Raw genomic sequence first — 26,703 nt, 5'->3', positions numbered from 1 at the left:
TGACAGATTCCAGAGATTACTAAGGAACGCTCCACTTTCTCTTTTGACACCTCACTATTCTGTTGCCCCCAATTACACACACACACACACACACACACACACACACACACACACACAAACACACAAACACACACAAACACACACACACAAACACACACACACACACACACACACACAAACACACAAACACACACACACACACACACACACACACAAACACACACACACACACACACACAAACACACACACACACACACACACACACACACACACACACACACACACGTTAGTAGGGATGCACTGTTACCCGACACCAATACCAGTATCGGGTATCAGGTCCGATATTGGTTTTTCGGGTCCTATTGCACGCGCTCACGCTCCACCTCCACGACGGTCCGGTGGTGCAGCCGACCCCGCGGGGCCAGGATCCCACCTCAGTCGGCGCCCGCCGGCCCTCACTTTCATTGCTCCACGGGGTTTTGCTTGCACCCTCTGACTCGCGCGTGCACCTTCGCCTGCCGTGTGTCGCTCACACCCTCCAGCTGGCTGTTAACGAGGGTCTTTAGGCTCAGAGAAGTACTCGTATCGGTACTCGGTATCGGAGAGTACCCAAATGTAAGTACGTGTCCTCGGTCTGGTGTCGGTGCATCCCTACACATTAGTGCCCACACTCCGTCTCACATGAACAGCACGCTGCTCGCTGCTCTCTCCATGTAAATGTTGGGTCCCTGTGGTTTCCACGGTTCACTGCAGACATAAATCCCAGCTTTACTGTTGACAGGCCTTTTTTGTTGGACGCGTGTGTTCGCTCGTTAGCTCGTTAGCTCGACTCGGCGCTCGTTTACAGAACATACGCTCACCCCCGACACCCCGACACCCCGACACCCCGGGATCTGTGTTCACTTTGCTGCTGATAAACTCACATCAAAGTGGTTTCATGCCCCGACGCAGAACACAGTAACATCCTCCTGAGTGCCTCTCCTCTCATCGGCTCTCTCATTTCATACACAGACAGGTCAAACAGCACAATTAAATCCCAGGATAGTTTCCTCCTCGTTGTGGCCTTGGTTGATAGTCTCCAAAGAAATGGCACCACTACCCCCCTCCCCTTCTCCCAGTGTAGAGTTTACATTGATACCTCTGGTGTCTGTAATTGCATTACACTGGGGTGTTTATGTAAGACTAGGGTATGTGCCACAGGAGAGGGGGGGATGAGCGTAACCTTCACAGCGAGCTGAAGTGTTCTCTAATGCACAGTCAAAGAAGAGAGGTGGGGGGGGTGAAGTAATCACCGCCACCGCTGAGGAGAAGCTGTGCTGCTGCTGTATTGACTCCCTCATTTATTTTAATTTAAAGCTCCACCAAACAAGAGTCTGTTATCTTTCCATGGATGCCCTTATGGAGCAGAATGCACACAGTCAATGCACATAGAACACACACACTTCTGAGCACATGTGGAAAACACAGCACTGCTCCTCTTCCTCCTGTTTCGTGCACGTACACACCAGTGATGCATGTACTTTGCCCCCCCCCCCCTCACCCCAGTCATTGTTTTGCTTTGTTTTCCCGTGGAGGCGTTGTGTGGAGAAGTGACATGTTCTTTCTCCTTGGTTGGTCCTCCTCAGCTCAGTGTGGCGGCTCTATGACAGACTTCAGCGGCGTCATCCTCAGCCCGGGCTTTCCAGGGAATTACCAGAGCAGCCTGGACTGCAGCTGGAGAGTTCAACTCCCTATTGGCTTCGGTCTGTCATCCCTCTGTCTCTCCTTCCTTCCTCTCCTTTTCTACACTCTCTTTCTCATTTGTCTTCTCCTCTCAACTTCTTCTTGTGTTAAAAGAAGAAGCTGCTAGTGTTATGCTGCTTAACATTAAATGTGAAGTAACCTGCTCCTACTGTATTTGAAGAGAACATCTCTTTGACTGTATTCATGCATTCTTGCGTCTGTCTCCTGTCTCCAACCCTTTTCTTTCTGCTTTTTAGGGATCCATCTGCAGTTTCTGAACTTCTCCACGGAGCCCGTTCATGACTATCTGGAGGTGCGCAGCGGGAACCTGGAGACGGGAACGGTGATTGATCGGTCCAGTGGCCCCGCGGTGCCCAACTCTCTCTTCAGCACCACCCACGAGACCACTCTCTTCTTCCACAGCGACTACTCCCAGAACAAGCCCGGCTTCCACATCGTCTACCAGGGTGAGGAGCGAACATTAGTCCTCGTGGTGAACTTAAATCGGGGGTGTTATCATAGCAGGAGCTGAAAAAGTGGAGGGAGATTGAAGAGTTTGCTAATAGAGCTCTTAAAAGAGCATCAGTCAGGTTGGATGGAGACCAGGGACGAAGATTAGTCCTGCAAGGAACACGCTTTCACTAAGGTTGTAAGATTACGAAAGGTTAAAGAATAAAGGAACAGAAATCAATGCTGACCTCCGCTGAGACATTCAGCAGCACATCTCCTTGAATGGTAATGGTGTCGGCTGTGTCTGTCTGTGAGGGATTTCATGTGGAAAAGAAGAATTAGTATTAGACTATCAATATGACGATATCCTGATCGGACCGACTCGGCGACGCCTCGCTGACTCACATCTCAGTCTTCTGGACAAAACCTTGCTTTTTCAAAATGTTAACTAAAAATGAGCAGATGAACATTTTGAGGCTTCAGACACCACAGGAAGGATGTGTTCAATAAAAGAGCATATCATAATATCAGATAGCAGGTGAGTTTACCTGTGATGCCAGATTAACTCCTCCTAACAGCAGCGGTGTAAGACAATATGGAAAATACTGAGTATCACTATATTATGTTTTGTGATACTGTATTCTCAAAAACTATTGATTTTTAATTTTATATATATATATATATAATATGCACCCTCTGTGTGTGTGTGTCCTCTCAAAGGAGTGCCATGCTGTTGGATGTTACAGGTTCTGTGATAAATGCAGATCTCATGTTTTATGCGTGTGGTGGTGAGATCTTTATACAACAGTTTTGTTAAAATTAGATTTAAAAAATAGCAATCTATGTCCATACATTGAATCCTAACCACTGCATCATTCTTTCCATACACAGTCCTACTTAACAGCCCACTGGCCCGGCTGTTTCCTTCTCTTTCATCCTAGATATGATGTAGTGTTATAGTGGTAGTGTTTTATTACCTGTTTAATAACCACCTCTACCGTGTGTGGGTTTGTTTTATCCCCCCAGCATATGAGCTACAGAGGTGCCCCGACCCACGACCTTTCCGTAACGGCATCGTGATCAGTCAGGACTACAGCGTGGGGATGACCATTTCCTTCGAGTGCCTCTCGGGTTACACTCTGCTCGGAGAGCCGTCTCTGACGTGTCTGCACGGAGTCAGCAGAAACTGGAATCACCCCATCCCTCGCTGCGAAGGTGACCGACCGGTGCCTCTCATAAACGCAGCAGCTGTTCTCTAGCCAGCGGTGGTTATGATGCAGCATATTTACACTATCAACACATGATATGAAATGCCTTTTATTTGATATTTGTCTGTCAGTTTTCCCAACTTAGTGGGTAAATATTGAAATAAGTCATGCATGCTGTTGTCTGAGAAGCTGAGGATAGACGGAGACGCCATTATCCACTAAAAACAAGGTCTTTGAAGTTCTTTTGAATAGAAGAATGTAGTTCTCCAGTCGGCTTGTACTAGTCCTGTCCTTTATTCCAGCACATTAAAGCATCTGACTCCCTTTTACCACCAATGTAGCACCATTTTACTGGACTATAAAGTGACACAGACAGTATAATGATGTATGTCTTTATTACTGAGCTGATTACGCCTGTCTCTGTTGTGAATCTCAAGGAGACTCCTCAGATGGAGCTCAGGTATGATAAATGATGGCGTTCCTCTCTTTCAGTTAAGCGAGGCAGTAACGTACGTTTCCTGTTCACAACAGAGTTCTTTATTTAGTCTGAGAAAGTGGTAAATAGTGTTGCTTTGCTCAGTGGACAGCGTATTGTGCCTGTCTGAGTTTACAGTCCTGTTTGGATCCCGAGGGCAGCGCTTTGGCTTTGACTCCCACTTCAAAGTCACATTTGAACACATTCCCTCTGAAGGGGTATGACGGGGGACTTTTAGTATCTCAACTACTCAGTGTCATCAAGTTCACGGCTCCCAGCAGCCATCCCCTGCAGTAGAACCTAACAGGTGCATTCTCCCCTCTGTATCTCAGTGATAACCCAATAACACACAGTTATGGTTGCTTTCATCAACAGTTAAGTGGCGATACAATCAGAAGAGCTTGAGGTGAATCAAACACTGGCTTTCTATTTATATCCAATCTCTCTGATTCCCCCCCCCCCCCCCCCCCCCCCCCCCTCCAGCTCTCTGTGGTGGGAACGTAACATCCATGAACGGCACAATCTACTCTCCCGGACACCCAGCCGAGTACCCTCACTTCCAGGACTGCATGTGGACGGTGAGAGTCCCTCCTGGGTACGGCATCAACATCAGCTTCTCTGTGATCAACACAGAGCCCATCTACGACTACATCACTGTGTGGTAAGTTCTCATTTCTCCTCCCAGTATGATATTATTCATCTATCATCAGCTTTATGGCACACATGAAACACACACAGCTCTCTGTATAAAGAGCTGCATGCTGAGTTCTATTGACAGACACTGGGAGGAAGTCTTTCTCAATTAACAGCCATGTTTGTTTAGAAGCTTTAGAAACCAGTGACACTGATTTCTACAAACAATACGAAGACACAAAATAACCACAAAATATAGCCTTGTTAAAGTTCTCATTAAGAGAGTAACCATATACAGCGCATTGCTTATAGAGCTCCTAAAGGTTTAACGACTGAAGCTGGATTCTTTTACTCAAGGTCAAACTGGAGACTAATAAGATTCTGTACTGGGGCGAGTATTTCTGACTCGCTGCAAAAGCAAATTCAAAAGTTGCACATAATTCAGAGTAGGGATGCTAATTTAGAATTTTTTTAGAGATTAGCGCGGCTCATGCTGCGGTGCACCAGCTGCAGCGTATGAGCACAACAGACAGCGGAGCGTTAACTTAGCAGCTACGATGTAGTGTCGCGGACATGCAGCCACTTTCCCAGTAAAAGTCTCCACCACACATTTAGTTTAGTTAGCAGGTTGTCAGCTGTGTGTCTGCCCGTCGGAACGATAGCGAGTGGCCAACAGACAGTGTGTGTGTTTGTGCTACGTTAGTATCTCTAGCTCTGCTGGTAGCTTCGTGCTCGCCCTAGTCAGACGCTCTGTCAGCGCAGTGAAACTTCAGCTAGTGGCCGACAGACCGTGTGTGTGTTGTCGGTGGCGTTCTAGCTGTGTGCGAGCTCTAGACGGGAGCCGACTTCCTGTATCTGTAACGCCGGCTCAGACTCTCTTAAGGTGGACTCTTAAGGTGGACCAGCTTTTCCCCTTCATGTGAGGAGTGTTTCTCAGCTTTAGAGTTAATCATTAACGTTTCTTTTAACCGTTTTAACCGACAGTGTTAATCTGTTAAAATGCTTAATGTGGGTTAACGGTTAAACGGTTAGTTATTAACATCCCTACACCGTTCAGAGCATTATTATTATTGTAGCAGACAACTATTGTCAATGTAAAGACGTAGCGGAGTTATGGCCATGTTGAGAGCCGTGAAGAGGCAATCCCTCCATCATGGATGTGTTCTGAAAGGGATTCAGCCACTTGAAGGCCAGTTGGACACGTTTTGCTCACAGCGTTTGATGTGACGGCCGTATTAGACGAGTCAACACAGACATCCAAATACGTCCACCTTTGTCTGGAAATCTGTGGATTAGTTTTTCCTTCCCTGACAGCGTCTCTCTCCGTCCGGCCCCGTGCTAAAACACAATAGATCGTGGTACGTGATGAAATCAGAGAAAGTCCAGTAAAGTGTGAGTCACTGTGTCCGTCTTCCCCAGCGAGGGTTACGTAAAAAGAAACACAAACTAACTGTGTAGAAGCATTCGATCCTCAGCTCCGAGTTCCTGAGGATGTTTGTTAGTATGTAGAACTTTAACTGTTATCAGATAATTGTACAGCAGTAAAGTACTTTCTACTAGCTGCCTGTTATCAGTCCAGCAGCTGTCTCTCCTTCTCCTTCTGCCTTCCTTTAGCCTGTCTGTAGTGTAGTGAGCCTCAGGCGGTCATGGAGCCGTCCTCATGGGTGATAGAGGAGGGAAATGCCTCGCAGCATACAGTATGGGAGGAGGGAGCTACTGGCACTACTGTTTTAAAATGAAAAAGCGCATAAACAATCTGTTCCCTGATGGTAACATTTCATTTTCCTGCCTGACTGCCGTCTCCCATTCTGCTGATCACTCTGAAATGAAACTGCAATAAGACTTTTTTTAAAAGAAATATAGGTACACACACATCCAGGAAAGCATTTAGCGTCCATCACTCACTTGAATAGGCCTGCAGCTCCCCGAAAGTACCCGTAATGAAATACTTTTCTCTTGTACAGAAATGCCATTTCTATATATACATAATAGAAAAGCACCGTCTCCTCACATGAATCCTTCGTTTCATCCTCAGAGGGAAGCAGCACATGCTCCAGCACATCCATCTTATTTACGCTGCTTATTCCAGAATACAGATCATGGCCACATATATAATATATAAATATATATAATTACATATAAGTAAGTCCCCCCCCCCTCCTCGCTCTCATTAGCAGAGGTGCTTCTGTGTTCTGTGCTGTCAGCAGCTAATGCCTCATAAATGGCTTCACTGCAAATGACAAGTTCTATTATCAGCCCACAGCCATCCACCCATCTATCCACTGTGGGGGGGGGGATATGGAGGAATGCTCACGGTAAATTAGGTTTTACATTGCAGTAGGGAGACATGTCATGATATCCTATATTACCTGGAAAAAATCCATTTCTATGTTCGGTATAAAGACCAGGTGGGAATGTCAAACCAAAGGTACATCATCACAGAGATGCACAAATCCTATAAATCCAATAATGCCATAACGTAGTCCCGCTCATGCAGCTCTCCGTCTATCTGTCCATCCTTCCAGCTCCACCTGGGGATCCTGAGCTCCACCCAGCTCAGCTAGATATATAAGCTTGTTCTGGGTCTGCCGCCCCCCCGGGGGGTCTCCTCCCAGTCGGACGTGCCTGATGGAGCTCCACAGGGAGGAGGCCCGGAGGCGTCCTCATTAGATGTGTGAACTACCTCAACAGGAGGAGCAGTAGAGCAGCAGGTCTTCTCCCAGCTCCTCCCAAACATCCAGCTCCTCTCTCCATGACCCCCGCCTGGCACAGGCAGCTCATTCCAGCTCTTTGTATCCGTATGGAGACCTTCCCCTTCAGGCTCAGCTCAGTTTCAGAACTATTGTCTATTTCACACTACATTGTACCCTCATTGGGGAACAAGGCCCGTAGATACTCCAACTCTTTCACTTGGGGCCGCAATCCCAACTGCCAGAGATGGATGCTGTCCAGGAGATGCGTCAGACGCGACAGGCTGACAACATTCAGGCCTTCAGCATCTCAGGGTGAATCTCATCCACCACTGGCTCCATGCCAGGAGTTCTCTCAGTGAGTGTTACTGCCCAGTCTCTCATGCTTCTATCTGCTCTGTAATGTAGAGGTGCTTTAAGGAGTTGGTAGACTTGTTTCCATCACTCCAAACACATATTACTATTGTCACGTCTTTGCCACATGTTGATTGTGTAGAAGTAATCCCTTTTTAACTATACTGGAAAAACAAAGTTCGGAAACTTGTGTTTGGTGGATTATTTCTCTGTTGTTCCAATGCTAATGGTCATTGTATTTTACATCGTTGGAAAGCCTGTTTATTTACCTTCACAATGATGTCACACTTGTAAGGATCATGCATTTGTGGGATGAGCAGCTCAGCTGATGATGTGGGGAGCGCCCAAGAAAAATTTGCCAAAATGCTCCGTCAATGGTAAACAGTGTATTCTCCTGTTGGTGTTGACTCTTGTTTTGAGTTGTTTGGTGGATTGGATGATTGAACTCTCTATCAGTAACAAGGAACAAACAAGACATATTGGCTATTTTACACTTTATTCATTGAATCCACCGTCAGGAGCCTCAGTAGCGGTGGAAGATCCATACGCAGCCACAACAGCCTGGCACCTCCTCCTCATGCTGGTCACCAACCTGGTCACACGTTGCTGTGGGATGGCGTTCCATTCCTCAACCAGGATTGGTTGCAGGTCAGCCAGCGTGGTTGTGTTGGTCACTCTAACACGTACAGCACGCCCAAGATGATCCCACATGTTGAATTGGGTTGAGGTGTGGACTCTTGGAGGCCGTTCCATTCTCTCTCCTCCCACATTGTGGAGGTAGTCTGTGATAACCCTGGCTCTGTGGGGGGGGGGGCGTTGTTTCTTGGAGGATGAAGTTAGGTCCCAGATTGTGGAGATATGGGATCGCCACTGGCTGCAGAATCTCATCCCGATATCTCCCTGCATTGAGATGGCCTTCAATGATGACAAGCCTTGTTTTGCCAGTGAGGAAGATGCCCCCCCCCCCACACCATGACACTGCCCCCACCAAAAGCTGTTACTCCATCGGTGCAACAATCAGCATAGCGTTCTCCACGTCGTCTCCATACTTTGACCTGCCGTCCAACTTTAACAGACAGAACCTGGACTCATCACTGAACATGACATTCCCCCACATGTTCAGGTTCCATTGTCTGTGTTGTCGACACCAGCGCCAACGGGCCTGACGGTGAAGGGCAGTCATTGCAGGCTTCCTGGTAGCCTTATGAGAATACACTGTTTACCATTGGCAGAGCATTTTGGCAAATTGTTCTTGGGCGCTACCCACATCATCAGCTGTGCTGCTCATCCCACAAATGCATGATCCTTACAAGTGTGACATCATTGTGAAGGTAAATAAACAGGATTTCCAACCATGTAGAATACAATGACCATTAGCATTGTAACCACAGAGAAATAATCCACCAAACACAAGTTTAACAACTTTGTTTTTCCAGTTTATATAATAATGTGATAAACAATGATAAAGTATTAATCCTATAACTCTGTGTTTATTACTGAAACAGCATACAATCATAGTGCTGCTGTATTTTCATTAGAGCCCCAGTGCTGTAACTCACAGCTCTAAGTGATGTAATGCAAACGAACTCCAAATCACCTCTCAGCTGCGTGGACAAGGCTGCCACTGAAGAGCCCAGAACAGGGAATCTGTCTCTGACATAATGGATGTCGGGGAGGCAGCTAGAGCAGATGTATGGTAGATGTTGATTAGTGGATATTTTGACAGAGACCGGTAGAAGTGGAGGATACTAAGATATATGATGGCGGAGAGGTGGGATGAGTTCTTTGATCTAGTATAGAGGGTTGTGATGTGGAGCTCGTGAACAGTCGCGTCAGGAACGGCTCGGGTTGGGTTGTGTTCTGCTGATATTGAAACACAATAAAACTCTGCTTCTTGTACCATACTTGTACAGCATCAAGAGATTCATCTGAGTAACCTGTTGACTTTCTGACACCGTTAAAATGGAACATTGAAGAACATTGAACTGAGATCTCAGCCATTCCAGGCCCAAGGCTTGAGATATCCAGATTCAACAATTGCTCTGTGACATTGAGTGTAAATGAAGTTAGATGTTTGAGTGTGAGCAGCAGGTTGTTACTGGTGTTTCTTCATGAATCATACATCCTCCCTTCTCTCCTTCTCTCTCTCTGTATCAGGGATGGACCGGACCAGGCCTCTCCTCAGATCGGTCAGTTCAGTGGTAACTCGGTCCAGGAGGGCGTGTCCACCACCGCCAATCAGATCCTCATCAAGTTCCACAGCGACTTCAGCACCAGCGGCTTCTTTGTGCTGCGTTATTACGGTAACCTCCCCTCTGATACCAGCTCTGATAACCCCTCTATTCATCTGATCTTACCTTCTCCTCATCGCTGGGACGCTGCTGGAGGAATGAAGATCACAGTATAACGCCTCTATACTGGAACGCCTTTAATTCTCCTCTTCTCTGACTCATTATTCGGCCCTTTCTCATTTAGCTCCGTGGTATTGCTTCCAGTTGTGTTTAGTGGTAAATGATGAATGTTAAAACGCCTCTCTGAAAAGAAGCTGATTAATAATAAAACGTCCCGTCTAAAGTTGAATTAGTGATCGCTGTCTGATGATCATCAACAGAGAGAGGTGGAGATTTATCATCTAATCAAGTTTCAGCATGATGGGCGAGTAAAGACGTATACTCTCTCTCTCTCCTCTCTCTCTATCTCTCTCTCTCTCCCTCTCTCTCCATCAGCGTACCAGCTGAGAACCTGTCAGCCCCCCCCTCCTGTCGCCAACGCCACCGTCCTAACCGATGATGACGAGTTTGAAATAGGTTTGTCTTATTTTATTTTCTTGTTTATGAGCAGAGACGCTGGTGACGAGGCGTAATCACATAAATTTGCAGCAGACGTTTGGTAATTTGGTTGGACAGCCCTGGACAGAGATAAAAATAGGAATAGACATGTCAAATGTTTTTAGTAAATAATGAATTAGTTAATTCTCCTGTAAGTTGAATCCTTCATTTGTTCATCTGGATGTTTATATCTCTGCTGTTAGTCTCTGTTGTTCTTTGTGAATGTATTAATCCATGTTTCCATCCAGCTTTGTCTGTAGTACATCATCATTCATTTGGACATGTTTCTAATGTATATATATATACATATATATATATATTGTATATATATATACATATATATATATACTGTATATATATATACACAGTAATACTGCCACTGGACAGATGTTCTTTCAACCTTCACTATCTCATTCTACCTGCTATGTGCTCTCTGTGTTTTTCTTTCTTTCTTGCCCTTTGTTCTTTGTCCTTATATTTCTTTATATTCCTGTTTGAGTTGTTCCATCCGTACTGCCTTCAATTAAATATTAGTTTGAGTGAAGGCTAATTAGCTCTTTATATAAGCCGTTTGTATTTTCAGTGTTCAGAAGTGAGTCAGAATTAGAAATCGTATGGCTAGTGGCTGCCTTACTTACTGGTGTGTGTGTGCGTGTGTGTGTGTGTGTGTGTGTGTGTGTGTGTGTGTGTGTGTAGTTTTGCGGCTATAATGTAATGAAGTGCCGTCAGTACTCCAGCTAGCTGAGGGGACGTCAATCTTCATTAGAAAATGTGTTGTTGATTACCGTTTCAAGTGCTGCTACTGAGGAGGCTTCTACTAACAGCTCTGTGGGGATGTGTGTGTGTGTGTGTGTGTGTGTGATTGCGGGTGTAAATGACCTCACAGGGGACATCATCCGGTACTCGTGCCTGCCAGGCTTCACCTTGGTGGGCAGTGAGATTCTGACCTGTCGACTGGGAGAGCGGCTGCAGATGGATGGACCTCCACCCGTCTGTCAAGGTTGGTGTATTCAATATGTGTGAGTCTATGTTTTCATGTTCTTTGTGTGGCTTTATGAGTGTTGTGTGTTCCCGTGCGCAGGTATTCCTCTCAAGGTGTGTTCAAACGCTTGTGTGTACACATGCACCCTCATTTATGTGTATGCTTTTTAGGAATGGGTCATGATTTTAGATTTTTCAAATAGTCGTTAATTATAAAAAATCAAATAGTTTATGCGACTATTAGTCCCACCTTAAAACATATATATTTCCCTTGTATTAACTGTTGCAGGCGCTGCCTGGTAGTAACGCTACTACCCTAACCCAGGCCACCGTGCCACACTTGGTTTAAGGTTCGCGAGCGCACCCCGACGTCGTGCCGCGCACCTTGTAGTTTCAGCAGGTAGATCAGCTGTTCCAGCAGCAGAAACAAAATAAAACTCACCAAAACCGTCTTGGTTTGTCTTTCCTCTGGCCTCCTCCACTGTTCCAACAATATGGTTGAAAACAACTCTTAATCCCCAGCGTTGGATGGGACAATGTGCCCACGCTACATGTCGCGGGGGGGATTATTCGAATAATAATCAAATAATCCCCAGTGATTTTGGAATAGTATTTTTGCTTGGAATGCACATCCCTAAAGCGTGTCCATGGTCAGTTCTGTGTGCCTGATGCCTGGTGTCAGTCAGCAGCAGCCACTGTTGATGCATCATTTAACAGGCTGCCAGCAGGGCCCCTTCCAGCAGGGCCCCTTCCAGCAGGGCCCCTTCCAGCAGGGCCCCTTCCAGCAGGGCCCCTTCAAGCAGGGCCCCTTCCAGCAGGGCCCCTTCCAGCAGGGCCCCTTCAAGCAGGGCCCCTTCCAGCAGGGCCCCTTCCAGCAGGGCCCCTTCCAGCAGGGCCCCTTCCAGCAGGGCCCCTTCCAGCAGGGCCCCTTCCAGCAGGGCCCCTTCCAGCAGGGCCCCTTCAAGCAGGGCCCCTTCCAGCAGGGCCCCTTCAAGCAGGGCCCCTTCCAGCAGGGCCCCTTCCAGCAGGGCCCCTTCCAGCAGGGCCCCTTCCAGTCGGCTCCTGGTGGCAAACAGCACCTGTATTCTAATTGTCCAGACTCTCAGAGTCTGAATACTACTGACCTGAGATCACAGACCTGTGCTCCCCTATAGAAGCAGCACTTGACTGTGGAGAATCAGCGTGAACCAGACGACAGATCAGCAGTTCTCATGGACGATGTCAGAAGGTAGACGGAGGCCGGGCCGTGGCTGTTGTTCTCATAGAAAACGGGATGTTATATGTTAGCCCTTAATCCCTGCTCAGATGGCCCCGTGGGTTTGATTGATGTAAACTGTCTTCCTCGCCGCGTTTTTTCAGAAGATGTATTTTCAAAGAAGAAGCAAAGGAAGAGAACTGTCTGTGTTGTCTGCATCACAGATTTTGTTTAGACCAAAAAAACAAATGCCATCAGCCTGCCTGTCGTGCCAATACATCTCTGCTGCAGACAACAGAGCGCTCTGAAACCTCCTATTCCCCGTGGATAGGCATCTTTTGAAGGGCCCTTTAGTCCTTTGTCTAGTCTGGAGTTGATGAGCATTTCTGTCTGTTTATATCTAGAAACTATGAGTAATCGCATTGGACTGGTGATCAAGCCATGACAGATCCTCCGCAGCCTGAGCCTGCATCCATAAAGCATCTCAGAATAGGACTAGCCATTTGGAACCTATTTGCTCATTCCTGGCTGTTATTATTTGATGTCTGTCTTGATATCTTGGTTCTTACCCCGTAGCAGTTTTGCGGCTGACATTGTTTTGCTCTTACAAGTAAGAATTTGGCTGATTTAATTTTAAAGTGCCACAAGCAAAGCAACAAATAGAGCGTTCCCACGTGTCCCCGTAAACCTGGAGAACACCGGATCAGCTTTCCAGTCATTGAAAACACGGAAAAGAAAAGTAAAGAAGATATAAGTAAAGTGTCCTGGACATACCTGCCGTCTGCGTAACGTTCAGGATCATATCAACATTCAAATGGTAATTTATGGTTCAGAATATTGTGAAGAGGCTGCTCTCGGTTATGTTGAGGAAACGCTGTGAACACACTCCAGAGTCATGTCACATGGAAGCACATGCTGGATGACATCACATCTTGTTGCTTTGTTCACAACTTGTTTTAATGAGTTGGTTGACTGATGTTAAATTGGTGAGCAGTAGGGATGCTAATTTAGAAAAATGTTCTTAACCGATAACCGACCCTCGTTAACCCATTATTAACCGTTAACCCACAAGATTAGTCCCTCGCATGCAGCGGTGTGCCAGCTGCAGGACGGGAGTCTCCAGTTCACCGTCCGGGAGCGTTAACTTAGCAGCTACGACGCTGCGTTCACTGTCTCCAGTTCACCGTCCGGGAGCGTTACCTTAGCAGCTACGACGCTGCGTTCACTGTCTCCAGTTCACCGTCCGGGAGCGTTAACTTAGCAGCTACGACGCTGCGTTCACTGTCTCCAGTTCACCGTCCGGGAGCGTTAACTTAGCAGCTACGACGCTGCGTTCACTGTCTCCAGTTCACCGTCCGGGAGCGTTACCTTAGCAGCTACGACGCTGCGTTCACTGTCTCCAGTTCAGCGTCCGGGAGCGTTAACTTAGCAGCTACGACGCTGCGTTCACTGTCTCCAGTTCACCGTCCGGGAGCGTTACCTTAGCAGCTACGACGCTGCGTTCACTGTCTCCAGTTCACCGTCCGGGAGCGTTAACTTAGCAGCTACGGTGCTGCGTTCACTGTCTCCAGTTCACCGTCCGGGAGCGTTACCTTAGCAGCTACGATGCTGCGTTCACTGTCTCCAGTTCACCGTCCGGGAGCGTTAACTTAGCAGCTACGATGCTGCGTTCACTGTCTCCAGTTCACCGTCCGGGAGCGTTAACTTAGCAGCTACGGTGCTGCGTTCACTGTCTCCAGTTCACCGTCCGGGAGCGTTAACTTAGCAGCTACGATGCTGCGTTCACTGTCTCCAGTTCACCGTCCGGGAGCGTTAACTTAGCAGCTACGATGCTGCGTTCACTGTCTCCAGTTCACCGTCCGGGAGCGTTAACTTAGCAGCTACGATGCTGCGTTCACTGTCTCCAGTTCACCGTCCGGGAGCGTTAACTTAGCAGCTACGATGCTGCGTTCACTGTCTCCAGTTCACCGTCCGGGAGCGTTAACTTAGCAGCTACGGTGCTGCGTTCACTGTCTCCAGTTCACCGTCCGGGAGCGTTAACTTAGCAGCTACGATGCTGCGTTCACTGTCTCCAGTTCACCGTCCGGGAGCGTTAACTTAGCAGCTACGATGCTGCGTTCACTGTCTCCAGTTCACCGTCCGGGAGCGTTAACTTAGCAGCTACGACGCTGCGTTCACTGTCTCCAGTTCACCGTCCGGGAGCGTTAACTTAGCAGCTACGATGCCGGAGGCTTCGTGCCCGCCGCCGCACACGTAGTCTGTGTAACTTTAGTGAGTTTCCATCAGACCGTGTGTGTGTGTGTGTGTGTGTGTGTGTGTGTGTGTGCGTGTGCGTGCGTGTGTGTGTGTGTGTGTGTGTGTGTTGGTGGTGAGTGTGAGGTTGTTGGTGGTGTTCTAGTTGTGATCGTAGGTGTAGCAGTGTGTGTAGTTTATTTGTCGGTGAATAAATGCTATGAAACTACAACTCCTCCGCTCCGCTCAAGAGAGCCGGAGAGACCGGAGCCGACTTCCTGTTTCCTGCAACTCCGGCTCTGCCTCTTAAGGTGGACTGTTAAGGTGGACCAGCTTTTCTCCTTAAAGAGACGAGCCGCTCCTCTGAGCCGCTCAGCTTTTGAGTTCATTATTAATATTTATTTTAACCGTTTTATCCGGTAGCGTTAATGGGTTTTAATGCTGAATGTGGGTTAACGGTTAAACGGTTAGTTATGGACATCCCTAGTTAGCATGTTTAGTTGAGTTACTAAAGTTGACGGGCTCGCAGCTTGTTTTGCCTGTAAAGGTTTAAGGTTAGTGATTCAGCTCTGGCTCGGAGTCGTGGTTTCCAATGTGTGTTGGGCCTCGTTGAGAGAGTTGGATAATGATGAGTGGGAAGCCGGGGTCAAAACAATGAATGGGAGCTCGGTTGAATGTGGGCCAAACACCGGCTCCTTCTGGCTAATGGTTCTTTATTACTTTACTATAGCATCGTCTCTTCAAACACAATGCTGCGTTGTTAAGGTCAAATGGTGAAGTGCTGTACATTTGCATGTGTGTTTGCATTATTCTATGATCATATTTCTCATCATTTCTCAGCACATGAGAGATGATTTCACAGATAAGCTATAGCCATAGACTGCACATCTTTTAAATGACACTTCCACAGAGAGGAAGGTATCGATGTACGGAGCGATCCCCGTCTGTCTGGAGGACTGTTGGACTACGATCTCTAGAAAAGAGATGGAAGCCTGAAATAGTAATGATAGTACAGTAATGGCAAAGCTTAAGTTGAGTGACCTGAGCAGTGATCCGTGCTCTGGGAGGTATTCCTATACTTTATTCATAAAGGCTACATGCTGCCAATGAAGAGCTCTATTAGTATATGCACAAAGGTCAAAGAGACGTGCGTGCGTGCGTGCGTGCGTGCGTGCGTGCGTGCGTGCGTGCGTGCGTGCGTGCATTTGTGCATGTGTATTGAAAACAGCAACCTTTACGTGTGCTGCATTAGGCATTTTTTTAAAAAATGAATAATGTATAAAAGCATTGGAGGTATGAAGTCCTGCAGCCGGTTATTAGTCTGTTAGACAGAGCCGAGTAGAGAGAGGCGGGAAACAGGAGAGAAAAGCTTCATTACATTCTCCCTAGGGATATACCGATACCAGTATCGGGTATCGGGTCCGATACTGTGCTCATGTACTCGTACTCGCAAAACAGTACACTTAATGGTGATGCGCCCGACCCTGCGAGGTCGGGATCCCACCTCAGCCGGCGCCGGCCCTCACTTTCATTGCGCCGGGGTTTTGCTTGCACCCTCTGACTCGCGCGTGCGTTAGACTCCTTGGTCCATGTTTCAAGACGGGTCGGGTGGGTTGCAGACATCGCCGCAGACCCCTGGCGCCTTTAAGGTGGGCCTAATCCCCGCCCTGCAGGGGGCCTCGTCCCACCCCGGTGGGGAGAGATGGTGCAGCGAGCCTTTTGACAGAGCACCTTCGTCCCGAGCCTTTCCAAGCCGACCTAGAGCCGGTGGCGGCGCACCGCCTCGTATGCAGGACTCCTCAGCCTGCCGTGTGTCGCTCACACCCTCCAGCTGGCTGTTAACGAGGCTCTTTAGACACAGAGAAGTACTCGTATCGGTACTCGGTATCGGAGAGTACCCAAATGTAAGTACTTGTACTCGGTCTGAATAAAGTGGTATCGGTGCATCTCTAATAGTCCCATCACGCCTGTCTGCCATAGAAATAGAATCATAGAATGAAGTTCAGCCTGACACTAATGGAACTGCAGTAAAATGTGTTATTTCATTGTTGATTTGAATATGACCAACTTAGCAGATCAGCAACAATCAGACTAGTTTGGAATAATTTGCTGTGTTTCCTCCGTGCCAAGTGAGGGCAGTCGTTCACTGGAGAGGACTGGGAGGTAGTTCAAGCTCTACTGTTACACGGAGCTCTGCCAACACCAACCAGCTCCTATCAGCTCTAACTCACATACTGTACTTCAAATCATTTCACAGGCTTTAATTGGAGTGACTACATTAACCTGCCAAATCCAGATGGGCGCGAAGCGTGTTGGGAATATTGTGGGAGAACACAACATTGTTTTTCAGTTGGTTTCTGGTGCAAAGCAATCGTTCAAACGGCAGAATGGGATGTTGGACAGCACAGACTCACATACATCACAGTACATTGTGTTGTGTGCTGCCAAGACAACGGCTCCTCTCAGTCAGGCTATGCTGGATATGGATGGAACAAAGCAAACTAAAGATTGTATATAAAATGGGCTGTCCAAGTTAACGCCATAGTGATGCGTTAATGCATGTTTTAACACCACTAATTTCTTTATCACAACTTGTGATTTTTAGGTTGTAGCGGACTCAGTTTTAAAGCTAGAGAGAAGATACTGGCATCATATGAAACTAGGAAACCTGATGAAGTTTAAGGAAAAACTGTCATAGCCATTTTCAAAGGGGTCCCTTGACCTCTGACCTCCAGATCAGTGAATGTAAATGGGTTCTATGGGTACCCACGAGTCTCCCCTTTACAGACATGCCCACTTTATGATAATCACATGCAGTTTGGGGCAAGTCATAGTCAAGTCAGCACACTGACACACTGACAGCTGTTGTTGCCTGTTGGGCTGCAGTTTGACATGTTATGATTGGAGCATATTGTTTTATGCTAAATGCAGTACCTGTGAGGGTTTCTGGATCAATATCTGTCATTGATCTGTGTTAATTGATTTACAGTAATAAATACATTTACATAAAGCAGCATATTTGTCCACTCCCATGTTGATAAGAGGATTCAATACTGGACTAATCTCAGGTTCATTTAGAACAGATACAAAATTGATTATTTGTGATTGGATATTGGAATGGACCGACAGCCGTAATAAAAACACACGAGAAAAGACATAATGAGTCTAATAAAGAGGCTGTTCTTGTTAAATCCAAACCAAACATGATTAGATATCAGGTCAAAGACAGTGCATTGAGTACTGTATGTGATATATATCTAAACTGTGCACCAACGTGTCAGATGAGTCGGTATCTTATATATAAAACCTGCCTTGAGTATTAATATATATAGTTAGTACTGTTTCAGGACGTCTGGTTGGTAATTCGTTGTTTGACATTTTCATGGATCACCTCATTATTGTAGTCAAAAATTCATTACATTTCCTCGTGTTGGAGATGTAATGTCCTTGTGCCACCTCTAGCACGGAACTAATTGCTCTCCTTGGGACATGTAAAATTGAACTTAATTTGAGTTGACCTGCTATTCACATCCCAGAGACTGCTGCAGTCAGCTGGTGAAGGGGCCGCTTCCTGTCGGCAGGAAAAAACAATCCTCCCGTGTTCCTCCGATTCCGCTTCTGTTTGCTGGCAACCCTTCTGTTAATTGTCATTTTCTGCTGAAAAGATAACACTGAAATGTCCTTGCATGGCTATTCTATTTCACCCCCAAGTAGCCCTGGTTTTAAAGGCATTCCCCCGGCTCTGTCTTCCTGTGAGGAAGGTTACATCGGTAGCTTTGATCAAGGAGAGAGCAGCTATTGAGTTGACTGCTGTGTTTGTTTGGTAAACCATCTGCCACATTGAGGTTGAGTCTAAGACATTACATGTTGTCATAATGCTCCTCACATTCCCATTGATTTCCATGTGTCAGAAAATCTAATGAAAAAACAATTTGTGCTCTGGCTTCATCTTCACTATGATGTCCCTGCAGCCGACAACGTGTACCAGTGGTTGCCATGGCGTTCTCATCCATATGCACCGTGTGCTGAGAGAAAGATTAAACAATCGCTGGTTTGCACAAGGACTTACAGAGACGCGTCTCGCAATGTTTGCAAGATTTAACAAATGTCAATGCCAGTTCTTTTCAAACACATGCATGCTATTGCAAATACCAGTACAACACTATATGTGAGGGTCTTAAGAGACGTGCGTGATGGCAGTAGTTTCACTAGTTACCTGGATGTAATCCACTGGTTAATGCTCCTTGTATTTAACAGATTAAATGACATTAGAAATCTATTTAAACAGTTGTATTTGACTTTTAGAGAATTATTTTTGAGTGATTTATTTTATCAATCAGCCTAATACTTGAGCTATGATCTTTATAATATAATAGTATTTGAGCCAGTATGATAATAACAGTACTGTAGAGGTCTACTTTATGAGTGCATTGTAAGCTTCAGTCTGCTTTCAGGCTAGCATCCTGTCCTCTAAACACTCCTCTCATAAACTGCCGTATTGAGGTGTCTGAAACAGTTTAAGCCTCTCATGATTCATGTTTTAAATCCCTGCACCTAAAGTTTGAGGCAGACCAGTTTAAGCCAGCGCTGTGCTCACTGGATGGACTTGTGTTTGTTGCCTGGCAACGTTAGCTTATTAAACAAGTATTGGGGGCTCAATTATTTCAACAAGAAGCTCTTTGGCAGATAGACGCTTCTCTGTGCAGCGCGGTAGATCTTATCAATGAGTCAAGTTCATGTACATCTTAAAGCCGTCCAGTATGGTGAAGAGCTGCAGGTTAACGGGGGTCTGGACAGGGGTTGAACATCTGTCTGAGGTGGGAACCGCACTGTAAGAATGTGGATGGAAATAATGTAGAATTGAAGTTAGCAATTTTTATTAGCAATTACTCACAAATTTCACATATTTGCTTTAAGATGAATTAGTGCTGGTTCTGTGTGAATGGAAGCAGCATCAGTGGAAGCAGAGTCTCCTGCTGACCACCGAACGGAGGAAGCAGCCGTGTGAATCGATGTGACTGCAACAGCTGAAGACCCCGTTCTGAACTCCAGCATGTCGCTAGAGAGTCAGAACTCTCTCACTAAACCTCAGCACTACACACCTTCTTTTACATCTCAAATGCAAAATCAAGTCTCTCAGCTGCGTAGAAAAGCACCGACTCTCCTTTTTGGAAAAGTGTGGACTTTAGAAAGCAAAGTTTTTAATAGAAACAGAATAGAAACAGACTGACCAACCACTGACCTGACTCACTACCACCATCACTCTGTGATCTAAGATAGAAACAGACTGACCAACCACTGACCTGACTCACTACCACCATCACTCTGTGATCTAAGGTAGAAACAGACTGACCAACTACTGATCTGACTCACTACCACCATCACTCTGTGATCTGAGGTAGAAACAGACTGACCAACCACTGACCTGACTCACTACCACCATCACTCTGTGATCTAAGGTAGAAACAGACTGACCAACTACTGACCTGACTCACTACCACCATCACTCTGTGATCTAAGGTAGAAACAGACTGACCAACCACTGACCTGACTCACTACCACCATCACTCTGTGATCTAAGGTAGAAACAGACTGACCAACTACTGACCTGACTCACTACCACCATCACTCTGTGATCTGAGGTAGAAACAGACTGACCAACTACTGACCTGACTCACTACCACCATCACTCTGTGATCTGAGGTAGAAACAGACTGACCAACTACTGACCTGACTCACTACCACCATCACTCTGTGATCTGAGGTAGAAACAGACTGACCAACTACTGACCTGACTCACTACCACCATCACTCTGTGATCTAAGGTTACGTTATTCTGTGTCTGTGTCTTAGTCGTGCGTTATCGCGTTATATATAAGTGTGCTTGTGGACCTCAGGAAGAATAGCTGCTGCAGTGCTGTAGATCAGTGGTTCCCAACCTGCGGTCCGGGCCCCCCTTAGGGGGACGCTAAAGATCACAGGTCTGCTCCGAGTTTTTCAAAATTAGATTTGAATAATTAAAATCATAATAACACACTTAATGGATAATTTATACAAAATATGTATATAAAACTATTTAAAAAGATATATTATAAATGATTATATAACGTTAATATTTGTGCTACCCAGCAGGCCACATCCTGTTTGACCCCGGTATTTGTGCACAGTCGCAGATTAAGATCAGGCTACACTAATGTTATTAGTATTATACTATATTATATTTGTAGAATTAGATTCCAGCGGTGACTGCGTAGGATTGGTTCTCTTGTGATCAGAACATTTCCAGTAACTCCAAAGAGCTGTAAAGTCCAAAAGTCAAAATGTATTGAAAATAGAAAGATACAAACATGATGAGATCTTCTGCTTCGGTCCGTATCTGTTGGATAAAAAGCTAAAGTACAGCTGTACGGAGCAGCGCGTCCTTGAGACTGATCAGTGTTCACAATCAGACTAAATGCTCTCACACTTAAAGCTCCTACTGGTTCCTGGATGTGTGTTTGACCCTTGTGACCTGTAAAACATCTAACGGTGTATTTTAATCTTATTTATCAAAAGTGTAAATTCATGAAGATGTCAGCGTGCACGTTGTTCTCTTGTGCACTTTGGTATTTAGCTCCGACGGGTCAGCTTCTCTTCAACATGTTGAGTTCAGCCCGGTACAGAGTACTGAATAAAAGCAGAGAGCACACTGATTGGAAATATGAATAAGTATTCACAGGAAAGTATTGATCATGTCTCTCACAAACTCAATCAATCGTAGTGAAGAAGTATTGCTATTCCATATTAAATTGCTATGTTAATGTATTCCTGAATAGACGGGGTTGAGGTTTGTTCCCCCTTAATGAAAACTCTACTCTGTTTTTATACATATTGATTCTGCCGTGTTAAATCCTCTTACACTTCTGTTGTATTATTTATATCTATTTTTTTCTTTGATTCAATTATTCTCTTTGTTGTTGTTGATAATATAATGAGACATTTCTTGACCTGTGTTCCTGCAGAGGTGTTCTGTGTGATTGTTATTTAGACTTTCTGGAGATCATATCTGTTTGTTCTCTCTGAGCCGACGGCGGCTCTCGTTGAAACCTCGGCAGCCGGCGGGGATGTGCAGACGGCTTCGTGTTACACTTCTTCCCCTCTGCCTGCTCTTTCTTGATATATGTCCGATTTGTTTCCAGTGACCTTTTCATCTGGAACAGTTGTTCGCATTAACCTTTTATATACGTCATGTTTCTTCACTAGTGGCCCGGAAGACAAACTTCTGTTAGCAAAGAGACGGGACTGTCATTAGTTCAGACACGCCAGACAGGAAATGAAGGGAAAACTCAGAGCCGATGCATATGAACTCACACGCACACGCACACGCACACGCACACGCACACGCACACGCACACACAATTTTTGTCTGGACCGCAGAGGGCCACCCCTACAAAGGCAAAGGTCTGTCACTGTCTGACTGACTGACTGACTGACTGACTGATGAGGTTACAGGATTGGTCGGCTGACTGTTGGAGTCTCCTCATTGGTCGTTGCTCTTTCTAAATGAAAAGGCGGAGAACAGTTCTGTGTTGATGTTTTCTGGGGAGCGTGTCAGCGGTTCCATGTCTCCTTTAAGTTACGTTATGTTGTGCTTCGTATTGTGTTACCGTGCATTCACACCAAGCGCCAAGCTCATTTTTGCCTCGCTGTCCTCCAGATATAACCTCTGTTGCAGCTTTGTTCATGACGACAAGCAGACAACTTTTAAAATGCTTGTTTTCTGAATGGAGTCTGGATGGATCAGTGCCAGGCTATGCTAACATCGTAGCTGCTCCATTAACACTCCATCTAGGAATAAATACGGCAGCAACCTCGCAGTGATGACATACACTTTAGTGAAGTATGTATATATCGTTCCACACCGCTTATGTCAGAGGATGGATAGATATGGGAGGAGGTGCATGGTGACAGCAGCAGACTCCCCAGCTCAGCCTCTATAGGAGCCGTATCAGTGTGTCTGGAGTGTGATTGTTTCAGGACTAGTTATTCTCTGTGTAATTTCTGCCGTCACGGTGGAGCGTCGCTGTCTTTCCTCCCCTCTCTTCATCCTGCCGTGTCTCTAATTGTGCCTTCCCCTCCCTCTCCTCTACCTCTGATGCCTCCACCAGGTTTTCATTTCCCTCTTCCAACCTGTCTGCTTGTCTTCCTCTAATACTAAATATACATATATATGTATTGTTTCTCTCCTTCCAGTCCAATGTCCAGCCCACGAGGTGCGTTTCGACTCAACGGGGGTGATCCTGAGTCCGGGCTTCCCCGATCACTACCCCAACCTCCAGATGTGCTCGTGGCTGATCAACGTGGAGAAGGGTTACAACATGACTCTGCACTTTGAGCTCTTCCAGACGGAGAAGGAGTTTGACATCTTGGAAATATTTGATGGTAAGTTCTGCTGGAAGGTTTGGTCTTCTTCTTCTTCTTCTTCTTCTTCTTCTTCTTCTTCTTCTTCTTCTTCTTCTTCTTCTTCTTCTTCTTCTTCTTCTTCTTCTTCTTCTTCTTCTTCTTCTTCTTCTTCTTCTTCTTCTTCTTCTTCTTCTTCTTCTTCTTCTTCTTCTTCTTCTTCTTCTTCTTCTTCTGTTCCAATCCCGTGTTCAGTATAATAAATGTTACCGTATGGTTGATTAGTCATTTAGAAATGTTCTGGATATTAGGTGATCTCTGTAATTACTGCTATGTATTTATGAATGGATGCGTGTTCACGTCCGTCTACATGAATGCTTGTTTCTGACGCAGTTCTTTTTCTGTGATATTGTGTGTGTGTGTGTGTGTGTGTGTGTGTATCTGTGTTCAGGTCCCAACATCTACAGCCAGAACCTGGCATCACTCAGCGGTGACATTGAGACGCCCTTCAGCCTGACCACCACAGGCCACCAGCTCCTGCTGCGCTGGTCCTCTGATCACGGCACCAACCGACGCGGCTTCCACATCAGATACGTGGGTGAGTATCAAAGTATGTATCCAGCTTATAATCATACTCTCTTTTTTTATTAGTGCTAATTGAATCTATTTTGCCTCTAAAGTACAGAAAGTGATAAAAGTCATGGGTTTACTGCTCATTGGCCCCGTAAAGACACTTCAACACTAAACACAGGCTCTGCTGCAGCGACTGCTCATCGCTGTGGATTCAATGTGACCCCATGATTTTGATCACAGTGTGCTGTGATTGCTCCAGGATATTATTTATTGAGTTTTTAATATCAGTTAATTTGCAAAAAATACTTTGAATTTGCACAGAAATGATAATGGCTCACAATAGGAGACGTGTTCACGGGCAGAAAGCGAGAGGCAGGAAGAGAGTCGCTGTTCGGCTTCCATGCTGCGTCGCACTCCTTCATTTAAAAACAGGTTTTAAATTCTTAATTGGCTCTTTAATAAAGCAAGTGGTGCTAAGCAAGAGCAGCATAGGGAATCTTCTTCCATTTGAAATGCATCAATAATAATGAAAAAAGCACAAAAGACATTCATTTTTCATGTTGCGTCTCCATTATGTTGAATCCTCCAGAGTGTTCCTGTGAAAGCCAGGCGGTGCGATGAATTTTGTAAAGAAAACTCCTGCTTGACTTGATTGACTTGAACAGGAAGTGACTGAAAGCCCAGTGTGTGCTATCACATGCTATCTCCCTGTCATGCTGATTTGAAGGAATGTTTGACAGCGTCTGTGAAGCACGAGGCCCGCCCCCCCGTCCCGTCCCGTCGGCCATCCGGCGCTCAGATTCTGGAAATCAAATTCACCTTTTTCTTGTGTTCGATGGGCTGTAAGATGAGGGGGAAGGAAGGCTAGGGGAGAAAGTAGTGCATGTGTTAAATCCAATTGAATATGTCCAGGAGAGGAATAGTAATAATGTGATTGTGAGGACTTCCTCTGCTGTGTGGCACACGGCCCGAGTGCTAAATAGATGTGACACTCCTCAGGCGTTTTCCCTCATTATCCTTCTGCATTTCAAATGGAGCCTCACTGTGACTAAAAGGTTCACCTGAGTGTTCCTCTAGAGGAGCGTAGTTAATGCCTCTCATCCCTTTATTTCTCTCCTCCCTGTAAACATCTGCTTATCTGTTCTCTATGTCGTCTGCTGGACTTCCTCCTCACCTCGTCTCCTGTTCCTCTCTCTTTCTTCCTCCATCTCTTGCAGCCATGTACTGCAGTACCCCCGACTCCCCACAGCACGGCTTCGTAGTGAGCCAGACCGGGGGTCATCTGAACAGCATGGTGCGCTGGGCGTGCGACAGGGGCTACAAGCTGATCGGAAAGGGCACGGCCGTGTGCAAGAAGACCACCTACGGCTACTACGCCTGGGACGCGCCGGTCCCCGCCTGTCAAGGTGAGCACATCGGCTCTGGCAGCCTTTTATTCCCAGCTTCAGCTTCGCCTCTTTCCCTGTTCTTCTGGTCACTGCGTCTGCACCCCCCCCACGCTCAGCAGGCAGACGGGCGGGCGCTTTAAGGCGGCCGAGTGTCTCGGCCCGAGCCTTCTTCCTGTGTTGTTAGCGGCTGAGCTGAGTCGGGCCTGATGGAGAGCCAGCAGCCTGTCAGCTGGAAAGGAAACAGAAATCAATCCTCCCTTCTTCTGTCAATTTCCACTTCTTCAAATTACTTTGGCTAACTCTCCATTAGCATGCAGCGTCTGCTGCTGTCGGGGCTCACTCAACTAATTGGGTTCTTTGATGCGCACATGTGAAATGTGTGCATTTACGTGCGCATGATCGCACGCACTAGCACAGACACACACACACACACACACTCACACAGCAGCGAGCGGCAACAGATGGGGAGCTCGATTGCATTTTATCATGATGCAGTGAAATCAAAATATGTATGTCATGTACTTTAAAAATGATTTAACAACACTTCACACCTGGGATTAATCCCCTCACTCCGGTGACTGCAGGAGGCAAATCCAAAGCACACAAACCAACCGTGGCCGAACTCATATATCCATACAGACGCTGCTAGTACAGGGGTCAGAGGTCAGAGGTCAGAGGTCAGCAACCTGTGGCTCTTCAGTTCCTCTCCAGAGGCTCTCTGTGGGTTTAAAACAAATTAATGAATAATAAATGTTTACATTTTCATTTTTATTGCTCATTGTTGTAGGTCTATGGTACGACGGTACGACGGAGTATTAGGGCCACATTGAGGAAAAAAATAAATCTGAGATTATGAGAATAAAGTCATAATATTATAAAGTAGTAATTTTATGTGTTATTTTCTTTTTCTCTCGTAATATTCTGACTTTATTGTGTAAATCTCAGATGTGTTTTCCCTCAATGTGGCCCTAATACTCCGTAGTACATTGTCTCTTTGGCCCTCACTGCATTAGACTGATATACTATATACTTAGACTATAAACTGAGTTACCTTCATCACAGTGATCACATGTTTTGTGGCTCCAGACACTCTTTAGACAGTAAAGGTTGCTGAGCGCTGGACTAGATGGTGGATTACATTACAGTATTGTGATATGTTGAGAATGTCCAGTTTATGAATCCATCCTCATCTCAATGAGCTGAAACTGAAGCTTCACCGTTCTAACATTGAACCGTTCCATCAGCATGTGTAGACGTGTTCAGTGTGATGAGCATCTGTTAGATTGTGATTTAGCAGAACTCACAAATGAATGTGATTGATTCTCTGGGGGGGGGACGTGACGGCTCCAGGCCATTTTGGCAGATTCCTACCTTTTGATGTTCCACAGCGTGCAGCCACCGCCGCTGCTCCACTTTATCATGTGTGTGTGTTTGCATAACTGTTCCCATTTAGTCTGGCCCTGCAGATGTTGGTCTCCCCCCTCCCCCCCCTGCTCTGCCTCTGACTCGGCTCTGATGATAAACACCTTGAAACCTTCTATCTGGAGCTTTCTGTCTGGTGTGAGCTCTGAGGCCACAGTAACCCAGATTCACT

At 46.1% G+C, this 26,703-nt stretch overlaps 1 protein-coding gene across 1 annotated transcript in view; it reads left to right on the top strand.

Annotated features, from left to right (window-relative positions):
• Positions 1-26,703, top strand: part of LOC141779829 (CUB and sushi domain-containing protein 3-like) — a 269,514-nt gene that overhangs the window by 172,742 nt on the left and 70,069 nt on the right. Inside the window, exons 39-48 of the mRNA XM_074654862.1 lie at positions 1,627-1,743; positions 1,981-2,190; positions 3,200-3,388; positions 4,340-4,517; positions 9,691-9,836; positions 10,260-10,340; positions 11,248-11,361; positions 23,002-23,190; positions 23,600-23,746; positions 24,939-25,127. Of these exons, the coding sequence (XP_074510963.1) occupies positions 1,627-1,743; positions 1,981-2,190; positions 3,200-3,388; positions 4,340-4,517; positions 9,691-9,836; positions 10,260-10,340; positions 11,248-11,361; positions 23,002-23,190; positions 23,600-23,746; positions 24,939-25,127 (1,560 nt within the window). The remainder of the gene's footprint in view (positions 1-1,626; positions 1,744-1,980; positions 2,191-3,199; positions 3,389-4,339; positions 4,518-9,690; positions 9,837-10,259; positions 10,341-11,247; positions 11,362-23,001; positions 23,191-23,599; positions 23,747-24,938; positions 25,128-26,703) is intronic.

Source organism: Sebastes fasciatus, chromosome 12 (assembly GCF_043250625.1).
Source record: "Sebastes fasciatus isolate fSebFas1 chromosome 12, fSebFas1.pri, whole genome shotgun sequence".
Taxonomy (NCBI): Eukaryota; Metazoa; Chordata; class Actinopteri; order Perciformes; family Sebastidae; genus Sebastes; species Sebastes fasciatus.
Note: the sequence above shows the minus strand (reverse complement) of the source record. Positions and strands in the feature narration are given on the sequence as shown.